This window comes from Asterias amurensis, chromosome 15 (genome assembly GCF_032118995.1).
Source record: "Asterias amurensis chromosome 15, ASM3211899v1".
NCBI lineage: Eukaryota > Metazoa > Echinodermata > Asteroidea > Forcipulatida > Asteriidae > Asterias > Asterias amurensis.
The window spans coordinates 650,797-667,550 of record NC_092662.1 but is presented as its reverse complement, the minus strand read 5'-3'; the positions used below and the strand labels follow the sequence as shown (position 1 = coordinate 667,550).

Sequence of the window (16,754 nt, the reverse complement as noted above, 5' to 3'; positions counted from 1 at the left end):
GCTCGGGGGAGTGTTTGGGGGGAAGTATCCATCTTTCAGAGAATTTTTTTTTTTTTTCAAAGATTAAAGTGCATTTTAATTTTTCATGTGTATCTTAAAACATTGTTGAGGTTGGTCAACAGGTTCGTCATCTAAGCAGCTCTGAGAATGTCTCTAGATAAACTTGTTTACTATTATTTATTTATTTATGTTATCTTACTTACAAGTCTTTTATTGAACATTTATTGACCTTGGCCTTAGCCACATTGGCTTCAAAGTGAAGTTATCTTTATTTTTATTTTTTCCCCCCAAATTGTTGTATTTGAACAAAAATGCTTCATGCAAAAAAATGGTATCTCAGCGCGCTTTACAAGAGGTACATTTGGACAGTTTCAAACTCACGCATATAGTGTCTGATATTTTTGCAATTACATCACAAATTGATCAATTATCACAACAGGAGATGATTGTGCCGCCTCTGTTTTTTTTTAAAAATGTCACTTTCATTTTCTTGCCATCCTTAAAAACATTGATTTGTGACGCTGGAATTCTTTGATTCTGTGCCAATTAGAGGTGCTGAAATATTTCTTTTCTGTCGACTACTCTATCATTTTTTTCAATAGACAAAAGAAGTTCACACAAAGAAACTGAGTTTTGTTCATTCACTTTATTCCACTCTGAAGAAAACACCTCTAACACTAGAACGGTTTTGACTGTTTACTAAAGAAGTAAGCAATATTTAAGTTTATAGAAGTGTGCTGGGAACTTTCTGTTTTTGTGTGATTTGTTTTCCTTAATAGACAAAGCTTTTTTAAGAGAAAACCAAAATGCATTAATCTTTCGTTGAAAAGAATTTCAATTCCTTTTTATAAAACTACTTTGTATCGAGGGCTTATACAAACTCCTGACAGTATTACATATTTTATTCTTTTGTAAGTTTTTTAACAACTCTTAAATTAAGATGTATTTTTCTTAAGCATTTTGCTGTGTACGCTCAATAGTTATTATTGGTTTGAACAAAAAGTAGCAACACATATTTTTCAAATGGAATGTACAGTAATGTTTTTTTTTACCAAAGACGTAAAAATTACCCTGTTTACTGATTTACTCCAAACTCCATCTTCTCGTTTTTTAATGGATTCAGTACTCAACATCCAAACCAAATGAATTCTGTGTATGGCCAAGTGTGCTTTTAAAGAGCTATAAAGTGAAGGTACAAAGTATTATAATGAGATGGATTTCAGTTACATATTCATCATCAAGAAGTTGCAGAACGGAAAAAAAAAATCCTGAGAAAATGTTCCCTCCGAAAAACCAAGAAATCAATCTCGAAACGCTGGCTCATTCAACAATATGAAACAATTGTGAGCAATACATATTGTTTTTGTGGTAACACCGTGTGTGTGTCTACTTACCAGGTAGAGTTAGTTCTTTAAAGAACTGTCTGACTATATTCTACTACCGCGGAGATGATTTATCGGATTGTTCAAGCGACTTCTCAGTTCTGAAAAGAACTGTCCTGCTTTTTATCTACTACCTAGGCGGAAGGTATAGAAAATTGGCTGGGACGACTACATAAGCAAATAGGATCGTAACGATCTGATAATTCTACTCCACGGTAGTATAATATAGAAAGACAGTTGTCTAAGAACAAACTCTACCTGGCAAGTAGATACACACATGGTGTTACCACAAACCAAATATATATTGATACCTCACCATGCAATACCTCAAATTGTGAGCAATCGACCAAGTTTGGCAAGAAGTGCTTGGTTTTGGCATGGAGCGACACATAATTCCCAAGCCATTATTTTTGTGTTACAAATAGAGAGTGATCCACTGCCTTCCAACCAAATGTTGTTTTTGTCTGATCAAATCTCACTTCAAATAGGAACCTTTTCTTCTTTTTCTTGTATTTCAGTTTTCAAAATACATTTATACGTCTTTCCCTTTACAAATACTGCCTACATTATTATTGCACCAAATATAATTATTATCAATGAATTTGATTGCATAGATGTCCAATTTATTTACTTTTTAATGTAGTTCATACGGAGCCTTTTTTTATATGATCTCTTCAATTGTTTTATTTACCAGCGAATATTAAGGTAGATATGTGTAATGTTGAATTTTTGTAGACAATAAAGGTGATTTTAAAAACATTTTGGCAACTGTATGTCATTATTCCTTTTTGTTTGAAATAAAAAATGTCTGATAAAAACATGACTTAATGAATGGAATTTAACTCAATCCACAGAGCTTTGCAAATCTGGGAAAAGCCTTGAAACCATACCAAATGAAAAGTAAGTACAGTATTTTTTATAATAGACAAACATGCAAAATATATGTTAAAATCTTTATCAGTAAAAATGAAAGCCTTGACACAAATGATAATGAATCGTACTAGCTGCAGAACCACTTGGGATTTTTTCGATGATAAAATAACTTTAAAATTGCAGTTGACTTTCATCATGAACTTAGCTTTTGTGATGCTATTGTGCTGTAGTGTTTAGCCAGTGCCAAGATGTCATCTCCAAGTTCTGCCAAACTTGAATATCGACACTTCCGCAACGAAAACATATCCCGTGAGAAGCCCAACACTTGATCCTGCAAGAGGAGTTGGAAAAGTAAGAAATGTGCAATAGAGAATCTGTGGGTGGTCGTTAGTTCTTGGACATCAAACACTGAAAGTCTTTTGTGGATATTCTGGACATGTAGACCAACAGGTAACATTGTTCTTAACTTCTCTCTCCATTTGTTTTAATTTTGTTGATTTGCAAATATTATAATACTGTGCTGGTCTGACATCCCATCCACAGAATGTAGACAATGATCACTGGTGACTATGCACCAAGATAGTGAAAAGCATGTCCAATACGAGGAATGGTTCCTCGATGAAAGATCTCAATTAACAAAATGAAATAAACTGCAACTGGAGTCTCGCTTACCTTGAAGAATTCCATCAGATGTTTAAGATGGTGGTCTGAGCCAAGGAAGCCCCACGCTAGTGCTGGCGTCACATGGTAAGATATCAGATAAACCTTGGCCAAGAAACCCTTAGGGTTCTATTAGGAAAAAATAAACAGTTGATAAACTGTTCCGACAGTTGGTATCAGCAAGTTTTGAAAGCGGGCCCAATTTTAAAATGTTGTGCGTACAGCTCACAGAATGACGTGCTTTACAGGGCACTGTGTAAGTGCAGAGTTTTGTGATAAGCCCAGCAGAGCCACGAAATTGAGTCTTGGTCATTGAATCAAGTGCCAGAACCTTGCCAGTCCTTGTTTACTTAATTAATCACTTTAAAATTGATTCACTTCATAATTGCTGGTGTTTCCAACTTTCCCGACTCCAATTAAAGCCCTTGGCATTTACCTTAAGCATTCTGCGTTTAGCTGCTAGGACAGACCACACTGCTGTAGAGACGGCCTGCATAAAATTAAGTCATAAAGTATAATCAAAAACAAACGAGAGCCTGGAGAAAAAACAGAACACTCTTCTTTGCAAACATCTAACAGTGGTACCATTCACATTTGTGTGCATTGTAAATTACATTTCATATTTAAAAGGAGACTATTTAAAAGGAACTTCAGAGCAAAGACAATTTTTCTCATCTTTTTTTTTGGTTGTAAGACAAAAATTCCCTTCGAGCTCATGTCCAGTGTAAGCTGAGACACAATTCATGTGGCTGCTTATGACAATTTTGTGTAAAAAAATCATTCTAACACTATTAATTTTGTATAAACTTTGAGAGGGGGGAAGTAACTCACTGTTTCCTTGACCCTGTTTGATAACCATCTGTTTTGTGTGACGCATGTGATTGATGTCGGTGGGTCTTCAAGATCATCGAATGCATCCAGGAGAAGGAAATCCAAGACAATATCGTAGAAGGACAAGAAGCGAACCTACAAAAATGTAAAGAAAGTTTGTGACAAAGTTGCCTTATAAATCATTTTACTCCTTAAAGCCATTATACACTTTCGGTTAACAGTATTGTCCAAGTCCCACACTTGGTGTATCACAACTTATATATAAAACAACAAACCTGTGAAAATTTAGGCTCAATCGGTCATCGGAGTCGGGAGAAAATAACGGGAAAACCCACTCTTGTTTCCGCGCGTTTCGCCGTGTCATGACATGTGTTTAAAATAAATCCGTAATTCTCGCCAACGAGAATTTATATTGTTTTACTGTTTTCTCAAAAAGTAAACCCTGTAAATTATTTGTAAATCTGTGTACCGAAAGGGTCCAATGGCTTTAAACTCCATTCAAACTGGCAATTTAGTAAAGTATAACTGTTCCTAGAATAATTCAAGATAAATTTACCTTTCTTGCCCTAAGTTCCTTCTCAATTTCCTTAAAATTCTGTGGATCCCTGACGTATTTCATTAGTTCATCAAATGCTTCTTCAAATTCTTCTGTGTCCTGCAAAGCAAAGGAAAGTAAGAGTCTTCTAAGTGTCCACAAGTTTTGGTAAAGAGAACATTTTCTTTTTTGAAATAGGTACGATTATTTATTCTTACTCAACTTACATAGTTTGCTTTGACGAGAAGGTCGCCTATTAGTTGCTTCCCCATCAGCACAAACCAGTCAGCAATGCTCTGGTCTTCAAGAAGCAAAGTCATTGCTAATCTTATACAGTGCAATTTGGCAAGGAAATCTTCATCGCTACGACAGCGCAGCATCTTGGTCCTTTCAAGGGGAAAAAACAGACTTGTAATAATGAAAATCTCTCTAATCTAGATTAACGGTAAACAATAGGAGAAAAGTCTTAAATACAGGGAAGGTACACGTTTTGAAATTTCATACTCAAAACAAATATTAACTTAAAAACTGACTTGGTAACAAGCATTTGAGAGCTGTTGATAGTATAAAACATTGTTCTGAAGTTAGTCTCTTAGTTCCCTCTTCTGTTTTTTTCCTGTTAGGATTTGCAAGGCTTACTACTGCAGGGTCGCTTCAAATAAAAACTTTATTATTGGTAAATTGTCATCTGAACTATCACAAATCCTCCTCCATGTGATTGTTTGGATTGAGTGAAAACAACTACCTGCAAAATGCCTCTCAAAGATGGTTTTTGATTTGTGTCTATGTTGGCTGGGTATAGTTCATGTTTCAAAATGATCTAAAATACCTTATTCTCCTACACTCGATAACACCTTCCCGGACTGCAAGAAGAGAATTCTCATAAACTTCATTCTTCCTTGGTCTTGGTTTGCTACTTAAAGAGGCAGATGATGAAGACGGAGAAACCTGCCCTGACGATGAAGCACTCAACTCTTGTTCTAGCTCCTCTAACTAAAGAGAGAGAGAGAGCAATCTTAACGATTAGGCAAGATACCCAAGATATGCTGAAGTTGTTAGATGCAGGGAAGCACTTACATCTGTTCATTCCTGCATCCCTTGCCATAAGTCATCAACCACAGGTTTTTTTTCTCGGAAGTAACATAACTCAAAAGAGATTTTGTAGCCACAAACCTCACCCTACTTATACTCCCACTATGCACAATTTCAAATCCTACTCGATTTTTGTCTTTTTTGACTCTTGTCTTAGATTCTCCCGAAGTCTCTCAGCAATCAGCAGCACTCCAGTACACATTGTACAAATCTTAAGACTCCTGTCTATCAGCTTCTCTTTGCTTCTTTTTCAAAATAATAAGAATAATATCGAAGTCTTATATAGCGCACGAATCTACCAAATAAGGTACTCAAGGCGCTGAGTATATATAAACTTTCAGAAAGATAGGTTATTGTAGTGATGGATTCTGAGACCCAATTATGTAGCATCTTATAAGGGTTTACAAAGTGCTACGGCGCATACAGCAGCCACAGCCAGGAAAACCGGGGCAAACCTCTTCTCTTTTCGATAAGTGCACTGGGTTCTTTTACATGCGTTACACAACACATGGGACCAACGGCTTAACGTCCCATCCAAAGGACGAAGCAATTGGCAAGTGTCTTGCTTAAAGATCCTTACCTCTGTTGCCGAGACAAAGGAATCTGTAGATGACGCATCCGCATCCCTCTCTCTCTGTTCTCTCAACGTTGAGATTTCATCAGCGATGCTTCGCATCTCGGAGGATGTGAAGGCAAGATTAGGCATACTGAGTGCCACACCCTCGCACTCCTCCTGAAGATGGTAGACACTTGTCAAGAGTTTCTCCAAGGAGTACGTCAACTCTGTCTTGCTGCTTTCCTGGTGCAAAAAAGGAGGAAAATTTGTCAAAATCTTATTACGGTTGCTTCATTCGGGAGAGAGATTATCCAAATAAAGAGAATGAAAAGGGTGGTTGTTTTTTTATAACTAAGCGATTACAAACTTCCTTTTTGCTCTTTCCACAGAACGGGTTCTTTGTTCTACCCTTTGTACGTCATCAAGTATTCAGTACAATGTGAAAGTTGACAAATTTACTCAGAATGGAACGAATTTTCACAATATTGACATTCAGACTCACCCTACTTGTCTCGTCTGAGTTACCATCTTCCTCAATGTCTTGGACGACTCTAAGATCCATCGCGTCCTCCCAGAAGGACACTGCATTATCAAATGACTCCATACCTGAAAATCAAGGTAGATCATATAAAAATTCATCAAAAAGATATCAAGACAACACTGGCATTATCAAGAAATTTACAAATCAAACTATTGCAAGACAAATTACTTTCACTGGGCCTGTTTTGCTGTGAGAGAAATGTTTCAACCAACAGTCTAAGATACTCAAGGGTAGCAATACAAGTTAAGCCTTCAAGTACAGTTTAAACAAAAGGAACACCATTAAAACCAAGATGTTGACAAAGTTACATGTAGAATATCTTGAGTTCAAACAACCTCTGGACTTGTCAGCTTCTTCCAATATAAAAGTGACATCATTATCTAACTGTCAGTCAGTCAGCTTTACAAAATACTTAAAAGTTTCGTACCTAACTGGAAAAGTCTCTCAACTGAAATCGGTTCATTAGTCGGAGTCCTCTCGCCAGATTTAGTCGAGGCTGCATCACTGAGAAGTGAATTTACTGAGCCATTAAGACTGTCGTTGACCATGGAGGCATGGGAGGTCCTTGATGCTATGGCTGATATGATGGATTTACGGGAAGTGGAGCGGGAAAGTCGTGATAATCTCGCAAATCCTTTGGGTGATTCCACCTGTGGGCTAATGAGGGCTCTCCGCGTGCGACTTGTCTGTGGAACTGCTGGAAAGTAAAACACAGTAACAAAAAGATTAAACACAAGCTAATGTCACCTATCAATCTTCTAGTTTTCTAGGTTCTTTGCAAAACTATATAAAATTCTCAACAAACAAACACCACCACATCAATAACAAAAACCAACAACAGCAAGGGTATGAGGAGTGCTTAAAACCAATTTATAGTCAGGGATGAATAATAAGACTGAGTTAAATTTAAAGAAAGACTTAAGATTGTGCACTCACGTCCATTTGTGTGAAGTGTGTCATGATGGCTGCTAACTGGAAGGTTTGATCTTGGTGACAGAAATCGTTGTCTCTGGCCCCGTCTGCGACGTTTGAAGTAACTTGTGGCCAAAATCAAACCAGCCAGAGCTGATACACCGGCTAAGATAACTATCTTAGTTTTCGTTGTAAGTGACATAGCTTGAAGAAGTGTAGATGCAAGTTAATTTGCATTAAATCTAAAGAAAATAAGAACATGAAGAAAAAAAGTTAAATTTTGAGGTTTAAGAACGTCAGTCAGGGACCAGGGCAAAGGGTTTCACTTTCAAATTATTGCGACTCTACATTAAGTTTTCTATTATGAGTGACAAGAGTACAAAGTTAGACTGATTAATAAATAAATAAAGAGAAAAAAAACAACAATGATTTTGAAATTTCATTTTTTATTGGATGACCCTAAAATAACTACCCCAACCAAGTTACAACTAGACTCCTACTCTAGGTTCACAATTATATGAATACCAAACAACGAGAAACCGCAATTGTCACTGGACACCACAGGGCACAGTTAATTCTACCACCATGGTCACTGGCTGGGACACTGGTTACTTCTAAATCTAATCTAACTAAACTATTATTATTAATTATACATGTAGTTTCTAGATAGAAGTACTAAGTAGAGTAGGACACTGCCACTCCGCTGGTGTGGGTAACTTACTCCTAGAACTATTTCGGTTTCGTCCGGCTATCGTCTCCCGTAGAGACGATAGCCGGACGAAACCGAAGTAATAAAGTAATAGTTCTAGGAGTAAATCAGTAGGGGTAATATTATTACTAGATAGTATACTTTTTAGTTAGATATAAATATAAATTATCACAATTTAGATGCAGTGCAAATGTCAATGAAGCAATCTATCATGGTTCCGATTCTGAGCAAGCTCAAACCATCTATAAGTTCAACAAAAAATACAACTTTGCACAAATATTGATAGCACTTTTCAGGCTTACCTTTTACTTCTTCAAATTTTCTTCCTCCTTGATATTAAATTATCGACACAGATTAGTTAAAAATGAGCAGCAGCGGTGGGGAAAGAAAATTAAACTGAACATCACGCGCGGTTTCAACAGCGCCCTCTTGTGGCTCAATATATTATGAATCCAAGCCTTTTATTTTGTACCGATTCCAACGTGCTTTTTTCAATACACGACTGATGATACCTTTTTGCTCTTAAAAAGGAATGAAAACAATAGCAAATCAAACTTTAATACAATGCACTACAATCTCATTCGACGTTTGATCAATCACACCGATATCGCATAAAATGGTGGGTTGATAAGAATAGTCTAAATTATTTAATTTCCGTTTTCCTCCAAGATGTGAGTTTCTTGGCTCGCCGGCTGCTCGTCCAATTAAATGATTGCTTCTACCGGAAAAAAAAATCCTTTTACTGAAACTTTAAAACTCATGTGGTCTTTTGTTCTTGAGGGCCGAAATCATTGCGTTGAAGTATAACGACTATGAAAAATGCCCTTTTTTCTTTGTTTAAAAGTGAGTTAGAAGAACTTGCATTGTCACATAATTTGAAAAACATCTTGCAACTAAAAAATGTTCATTCAAAGGAAAGTTCCACCGTAGAGTAAAAGAACAGTGCCCCGTGTGAGGCTCGAACTCACGACCTTCAGATTATGAGACTGACGCGCTGCCAACTGCGCCAACGAGGCAGATGAAACGTCAAGTAGTTTACGTAAGTCAAATCATTGAAACAGATTTGCGCTTTTAGGTTTTGGGAGATAACATTGTTGTTATCATATCTTCCACTTTGCTCATTCCCCCTCAGGTGTGGACACCGGGGTGGCAGAGCAAAATTATACACTATAAAAGCCTACTTTTTGTGAGTTTTTTTCAAAAGAAAAAATCCAGTAGGGACTAGATTTGACTAAAATTTATCAAGAGCTCTTGCTGAAGTAAAACAATTAGTCTGAACAGATCCGGCTAGGATTAAATTATAGGCCTCAAATACCTCCATGATATAGCGCAAATATTTTTTCTCTCTTTTTTATTTTTCAAACATTTCCCCCGGTCTGCTACAGGAACATATAAGTGTACTATTTTGGGGTAATGGTACAAATGTGTACACATGGATGATGAGTACGTAGGCACGGAGGTAGAAATATCACTGACCGTAGGCTATACCTCTCTTTTACCCCCCCCCCCCCCCCCCACTCCCAACGCCCCCTTGACATTTCACTGCTTTTGAGTTTTGTATTAGTACGCATGCGCATTTACAAATTGGCCCATGGCGGCCATTTTTGGAGAAAGCAGTCGCTAATTTCACTGCGGCTGACAAAACCAAGTCCTGCTCTGGTTTGAGGCGTCAAACAGCTCTAGAAGTTACTGGGAATTCTCTTGAAGTAACAGAGACCCGCTGGGTATGTATTTTGTGAATTATAATTGTATGGTTTAGTAAGGAGCACTCGGGAAGTAAAGGCTTTGTTTGACCATGTTTCCCACCGTTGAGGAAAAGACCGTTTGCTAACAATGCATTGACCTTTTACAATAGACATTACGGAAAGTAACGTAATTCCGACACACATACTATTCCAATGCAGTCGACGGTGGTGTGCATACATGATGTGTGCTGGGGTTTGATGGGCTGTATTTGACACTTCGTAATCGGGTTCTGGCGATGGTGGTCAATGAGGCGTATTGCAATCCATCTATTCTGAAATGTTTTTATCCAAATGGACTTGTATGTAAGCATTACCGTTAGCTTCAATTGAAGAAATATTTTTTATTTCGTTGTTATTCAAGTATACTATAGTATTAGTACACTTGAATACTTCAGATTTACTTAGAGTCATCATCCCATATAGACCAGTTAAAAAAAATAATACAGTTAAAAGCGTTGTCTTCACATTGCCGTTATTTAACAATAATTGAATAATTTTTGTGTGTACAGAATCCTTGAAACTCTCTGTCTGAGGAATCACTCTGACATCAGTGAGAATGTCTGGATTTGAAGAAATTGGTATCGCTGGGCCAGACCATCTGCGGGAAGCGCTGACTAATTGCACTGATCCCCAACAGGCCATCGAAGACTTCCAAGCAGAGAATGGAATCCTCTTACCAACCCTCCAACCAGCCTTACCCTTACTAGACCTTCATAACATTCGTAGATATGAATTCCATCGCTCCATCATGGAAGAACTTCGACAACAGCTCATTGATAAATGCAGACAACTTTCTGAAGTCGGCAACAAGAAATCCTACAAGACCATCGAAGAGTTGCTCTCTAAATGCTTCCCGCTCATCCGGGTTAAATCTGTTCAGCCTGTCGTCATGGAAATCATGAAGCTTCTTCCAAGAGTTCCGTCCAAATACCTAGCTGTCGTTGTAGAGGATAGAGAGCTTTATAAATGCGCTTCGATGGAAGTCAAACGCCAAATCTGGGAGCAGAATCCATCTCTGTATGGGGATGAAGTCTCTCCCATATTATCGGACTATATTAAAAGCAAAGAGGCCATCCTATTTGGAAGTGAAACCATCAACTCTCACATGTTTTTCTCAGTGACTCCTAAAACTCGCCGCCAGGGTGAAGTGGTTCAAAAACTCGCTCAGATGATCGGAAAGAGCATTCGTCTGTATGACATGGTGCTGCAGTTTTTAAGGACATTGTTTCTGCGGACGAGGACAGTCCATTACTGTACGCTGAGAGCAGAGCTTCTGATGGCCTTACATGATATGGAGGTTCATGAGATATGTACAGAGGATCCGTGTCATAAGTTTACGTGGTGCTTGGATGCCTGTATCAGGGAGAAGTTTGTTGATGAGAAACGAGCGAGGGAACTACAGGGGTTCCTGGACGGAGTGAGGAGAGGTCAAGAACAAGTACTTGGGTGAGATTATTAATGTCATTTTTATGGCCCTTTTCGAAACCATGACTTGGGGCAAAACTTTCGCCCAATGACAAGTTCTTTTGTCAAGTTCTAATTGTTATTTGGGGTTGAACAAAGAAAAATTCACTAGAAATTTTGTCTTTGTGAACCCCAAATCATTACAAAATATACCCAGTCAGTTTCCCCTATGGGTTATTATTTGAAGTTTTAATTATGTATAATTACTAAATTGTGTTTTGTATAATTATTCTTTTTAGTGACCTGTCTATGATCTTGTGTGATCCATTTTCTATTCACACCATCGCTACAAGTAGCATCAAAGTAATGCAGCAACTAATGAGCTCCGAAAAACTACCTAGGGTAAGTGTTGACACACGTGCAAATGCAAAACTGCTGGGGCGCGTGCAATTTTATTTACCCTTGGCGAAACTGCCCAAGTTTTAGAACAACTTCAATAACAGACTTTGCAGGGATGTGGCCTTGCAATATTATTGAAAAGGATTCCTCTTTCAGCTTTGTCCTTTATCACATGGCCATCATCCTGTCCGTTAAAACGAAGGGTATACCTTTGGTAATTGCTTAAACAAAACAATTACCATGACAACTTACTTGGAATGGTAAGAAGCACTGCACCTGTTCATATTGCATAACATTTATAGAAATAATTCACTTCTGAGGAATGTGGTTTTAGAGTGAGGGATTCAAAACTATTTCAGTCTATACAGCAGGTTAGGTTCATTGGCTTCTTGCTGGCAAGAAAGAAAGAACCCCCAACATTGACTGAGTTGGTATAGTGCTGGCACGTTAGTCAGGAGGTCGCAAGTCCAGTCCCACTCTAGTACATTTTTCCCAGTCAGTTGTGATCGATTACTTGATATTTAAATTAGTCTATAATGCTGTTTGTTTTGACCAGGAAAGTGCTGTACTATTGCTGTTGCTCAGAATGTTGGCGTTGGGTCTCGGAGCTTGGGATATGATTGACAAACAACACTTCCATGAGCCCAAAATGGTAAGCTGAATTTTTATATTTTGTTATCTTCTGTTTTAAACATATTTGTTTGGGCTCCCGCTTGGGCTCAGTCGTCTTTGGATCAGTTTGCATTTTGCACAGCAGCTCAACATCAAAATGGAGCCTGCAGCTGGACCCTAAGCTGTGGTTTGGAAAACAAATTTTATTTAGTTTTGTTTTGTTGATACTAGTGAGTTGAAGGCTGTTTTAAATGAAATGACGTAACCATTGACAAGGGTAATATTTATCATTCTTGGCAGATACCAGCGTAAACTGTTAACCAAATTGCGAAATCATAATTTACTTTTGTCTGTGCTGTCGCTGGATTTTTGATAGAATTTTGTTTTGTTTCATTTCTACAGGAAAATGACCTTGTTTTGAGATTTCTTCCAAGTCTTATGTCATTGCTGACTGATGACTACATTCGTAATATCAACAGACGTATCCACGAAACAGAAGATGATCCCAAACTCAAGGATGTCCCCGGTCAACTCCTGAAGTCCTCTCGTAAGGACCGCATCGCTTCAACCCTCCTTCTTTACTACATCTTACACATCACAAGACAGAGGAACAAAGATGCCCTCTTCAGGGTCCTCCCTAAGATTACCAAGACAGAGAGCAACATGTCTTACGATGATATCTTCTTACATCCTTTTATGTCTCAGCTGGCGCTGATGGGAGAGGATTTCTCCTCAGTGAATTTTTGTAACCTCATTTTCGAGGAGTTTCTCCTTGGATCTGGCATTCAGGAGAATGTTCTTAGACACACGTTGCGACTGTTGGAGTATGTTTTCCACAAAGTGCCTTCAGAGAGGACGTCAAAGTTGATGGACAGACTGGAGCCCAAAACAGAGGTAAGCTGAAGGAAGTGGGGTCATGAGGTCATAGATTCCTTCCATCACTAACCACTGGTAGGAATGAGAGGAAAAGTTCAGAAAAGTGACTTCTCTGCACGCAGGCTTGTTAAAAACTTATGAGCATTTTCAGGGTGCTTTGTTTAGGTCAAAATGCAAGTAGTTTGACGTGATTCCCCTCAAATTTATTATGTTTTTTAAAAGTTACCCTGAATTGCATACATTTAGAAATTTCACAAGTTAAAAGCAGTGGACACTATTGGTAATTACTGGACACTATTGGTAGTTACTCAAACAAAGTTATTAGCATAAAACCTAACTTGGTAAAAAGTAATAGGGATCTGTTGATAGTACAGTATATAACATTTTGAGAAACGGCTCCCTCTGAAGTAACATAGTTTTCAAGAAAGAAGTAATTTTGCACAAATTTGATTTTGAGACCTCAGAATTAGATTTTGGGGTCTCGAAATCAAGCATTTGAAAGCACACAACTTCGTGTGACAAGGGTGTTTTTTCTTTCATTATTATCTCGCAACTTCGATGACCAATTGAGCTCAAATTTTCACAGGTTTGTTATTTAATGCATATGTTGAGATACACGTGAGAAGACTGGTCTTTGACAATTGCCAAAAGTGTCAAGTGTCTTTAAGCATGAAAAGTAGCTACATGTAGGCACAACAGAATTATGCTTACTAGAATAAGGTTACCAGCCACAATACCATTCTCATGTACAATTTGTGACTGGTATTCTGCTTATTTCTGCAATAATGTCTGCTTAAGCAGCAAATCTATGAAATTGGTGCCAAGGGTTATGAGTGACCAGTGCGTGCTGGAAAAAAAATGGTGTGACCAGATCGATCGCCTCTTGGACCCCTTGGACTAGCACAGAAGCAGGGTGGCAGAATGAAATTTTTATTGGAAGACGGGAACACTACTGGCCTCCTTTGCCTTTGGCGTTGGCCTTGGTTCACATAGATGTTAAGATTCCACTTAAAGAATGAACTTCTAAGCCTCGGGATTCACCGGTAAACTTGCTTAACTTTTTGTTTTCATTTGTTCCTCTTTACAGCACAGTCAAGAGGTTCGAGATCTATACAGTAATGTCTTGAAGAAGATTGAGGCATACATACCTAGTCCTGTAGCAGTCCCAGAGCCCCTGGATTCCCCTCTGATGAGTGTCCCTACACCTGCACCCCTCTGGACACCCCTCTGACATGCCTCTGACACACCTACAACAAACACCCACAGCATCTTGATGGGATTCAGATTGATACCCGGACAACTCAAACTCCATTTTTGCAATTTACGTGATTTAAACCACGACTACTGCTCACCCCATGGCAACATTTTATAAAACATGTAACTTACAAAGTTCAGACAAAATCTTGCTTGTCAGAAACAGGTTACTAGCCAACATTCCATAAAGTTTACACGGTTACCACTGCTACCCCACTCACTTTTTGCTTGGCAAAGACATTTACTGGACAGACCCCTAAACGGAAAATTTTAACAACAAGGGCCCAATTTCATTTTAAAGCTGTTAAGCAGAAAATACAGAAAATAGATTTGCAAAGCACAGGGTTAGTGGGGCACCACTCGCAACAATGTAAGTTTGATGGTAGTTTGGCTGGTAACCTGTTTCTGCTAAGCAACGTTTGATGGGTGCTTAGCAAGTCTTTATGAAACTGTGGCCCAGGCTTGCAGGTTCTCTTCTGCTTTCCTTTTCTTTCTTGGGTTTTTATTTCACTGAAAAGCTTGTAGGGCGATTTAGCAAACATTTGTGTCCAAGTCAGTTTCCTGGTTTTTTGAAAACAAGTTGCCTTAATGTAGATTAACTTCTGCATGTTACAAGCACTCAGAGATTATTGGACGTGAACCTTTGTTAAAGTAGTTCGTGTAATTAATGTGTCTATGTATTTATGACTGTTGACCAACCCAGACTATCCCAAGTTCTATTGTAATCGAGCAAGAGTCTTTAGTTTGGGTTGGTTAACTTGATGTACAATAATGTGTATACATGTATATATTTACTGTTAATAGACAATGAATGGCAGCAATGAATGGCGAAGTACATAGACTAAAATATTGTATCAATACTTGTACAGGAATCCTTTGCAATAACGTCATTGCACACCAGCTTCATTGTGGAGGAAATCTTTTGAAGAATTCAGGTTGTTCAGCTTCTGACTGGCACCTTAACAAAGATATTGAAAACGGTTGGAGACGGCCAACAGTAGGGCTGGATAGCTCAGTTAAGTGTGGGCCTGTTACTCCAGAGGTTACATGTCCCAAGTCCCGCTCTAGTTAATCTTTCTTTGTCCGACACAAAAGTAGAGAAATAGTTTTTCTGACTATGGTGTTTTATCTGATTACTCCCCACATGGTGGTCTGGATAGCTGCGTGAGACGCATATTGCAAAGGAGTCTGTACATTCTGTTTCTGGTATAAACCCCAATCAATTGGAGCCTTTTGGGGACACTAGGTGGCAGCAAGACTGGAACTATTGTTCTATAGACGATGTGACCTCTTACGTCACTCGAAAACCATAACATGATTCGCATGCATATTGTCGGGCAAAACCTTTGTGTTTTGGCAGCCAGCTAGAAAGTGTATGCAATCTTACCATGACTGCGCGTCATTTTGCCCGGCGAAACACGAGTATACAGTGTTTTGTCAACAGGGGGTGGTTTGAATGTAAACATAGGTCACATCGTCTATAGAATGCGTGCATGCTTAGGACTGAGTAAACAATGTAAAGCCAAGTTCTTAGAGCTGCTTAAGCATAATAACTAGCTAACCACAAGAAAATCCTAATTTTGGCAGTGGCACTCAAATGATGATCATGTACAATTCACGAGCTTTAAAAATCCAAATAATTATAAGTTTCTTTACTTTACCTCAAAGATCTTTTCAAACTGGTTCTTCATATGAAATTTCTGCGTGAAGAGGAAATTATTTTACATTTGTTGTGATGTTTTGTAGCAAAGCTGTAAACTCCAACATTCCATTTCCAAATAAAACATGGAATTAATCTTTATATAGATGAATTTAATGTTTTGTGTTTTTGGTGTCCAGACTCCAACAGTTATTTAATAACCTTCTTGACGAAGTTTGCCAGAAAAGTGTACAGGCCTTGTAACTTTTTTGAGGGAAGAGTTCACAAGGCCTGTACACTTTTTCAAGCGAAAAATTCGCAACGCCCCTCGTGTACTTTTTTGAGGGAAAGTTCACAAGGCTTGTACGTTTTGTTTAGGGAAAAGTTCAGAGCTACTTTTTCGAGCTAACAGTACTTAAGGCCTTGTGTACTTTTTCGTGCGAAAAGTTCACAAAGCTATAGGCTTGTGTACTTTTTCGAGCTTGTCAAATTTTGCTTGAAAAAGTCTACAAGGCGTGAACTTGTACAATTATGCTTGAAAAGGTCTACCAGACCCTGTGAACTTGTTTTGTCCGAAAAAAGTCTCTGTGAACTTGTCAAATTTTGTCCGAAAACGTTTTTGGCTCAAATTTGATAAAAACTCTGGACTTACCCCCTTGTGATTTTAGACCAAACGACATTGGTCATCAAAAGGTATGAGCAGCCGAGGCTTACCACCATCTAAATTACATGAC

General features: G+C 38.2%; 2 protein-coding genes and 1 non-coding gene across 4 annotated transcripts; 1 reads left to right on the top strand and 2 right to left on the bottom strand.

Annotated features, from left to right (window-relative positions):
• Nucleotides 1–8,511, bottom strand: LOC139947894 (mitoguardin 2-like). 2 transcript variants are annotated; one of them, XM_071945736.1, is made up of 12 exons: nucleotides 8,394–8,511; nucleotides 7,407–7,624; nucleotides 6,898–7,167; nucleotides 6,432–6,535; nucleotides 5,954–6,172; nucleotides 5,111–5,274; nucleotides 4,509–4,668; nucleotides 4,303–4,401; nucleotides 3,747–3,881; nucleotides 3,352–3,405; nucleotides 2,928–3,044; nucleotides 1–2,586 (listed from the first exon to the last, which is right to left on the bottom strand). In XM_071945736.1, exons 2-12 carry the CDS (start codon nucleotides 7,582–7,584, stop codon nucleotides 2,449–2,451), a joined length of 1,638 nt encoding a protein of 545 aa, XP_071801837.1. In that variant the 5' UTR covers nucleotides 7,585–7,624; nucleotides 8,394–8,511; the 3' UTR covers nucleotides 1–2,448. The 2 variants fall into 2 exon arrangements, with proteins under 2 accessions (XP_071801837.1, XP_071801838.1); XM_071945737.1 differs by having other exon boundaries at nucleotides 6,898–7,164.
• A 523-nt stretch (nucleotides 8,512–9,034) lies between these two features.
• On the bottom strand, nucleotides 9,035–9,107 carry Trnam-cau (transfer RNA methionine (anticodon CAU)). The gene has a single exon. It is a non-coding gene; the product is annotated as a tRNA-Met (tRNA).
• A 577-nt stretch (nucleotides 9,108–9,684) lies between these two features.
• On the top strand, nucleotides 9,685–16,182 carry LOC139948352 (negative elongation factor B-like). The gene is made up of 6 exons (XM_071946494.1): nucleotides 9,685–9,815; nucleotides 10,346–11,282; nucleotides 11,540–11,642; nucleotides 12,196–12,291; nucleotides 12,654–13,145; nucleotides 14,215–16,182. Exons 2-6 carry the CDS (start codon nucleotides 10,393–10,395, stop codon nucleotides 14,356–14,358), a joined length of 1,725 nt encoding a protein of 574 aa, XP_071802595.1. The 5' UTR covers nucleotides 9,685–9,815; nucleotides 10,346–10,392; the 3' UTR covers nucleotides 14,359–16,182.
• The last annotated feature ends 572 nt before the right edge of the window (nucleotides 16,183–16,754 follow it).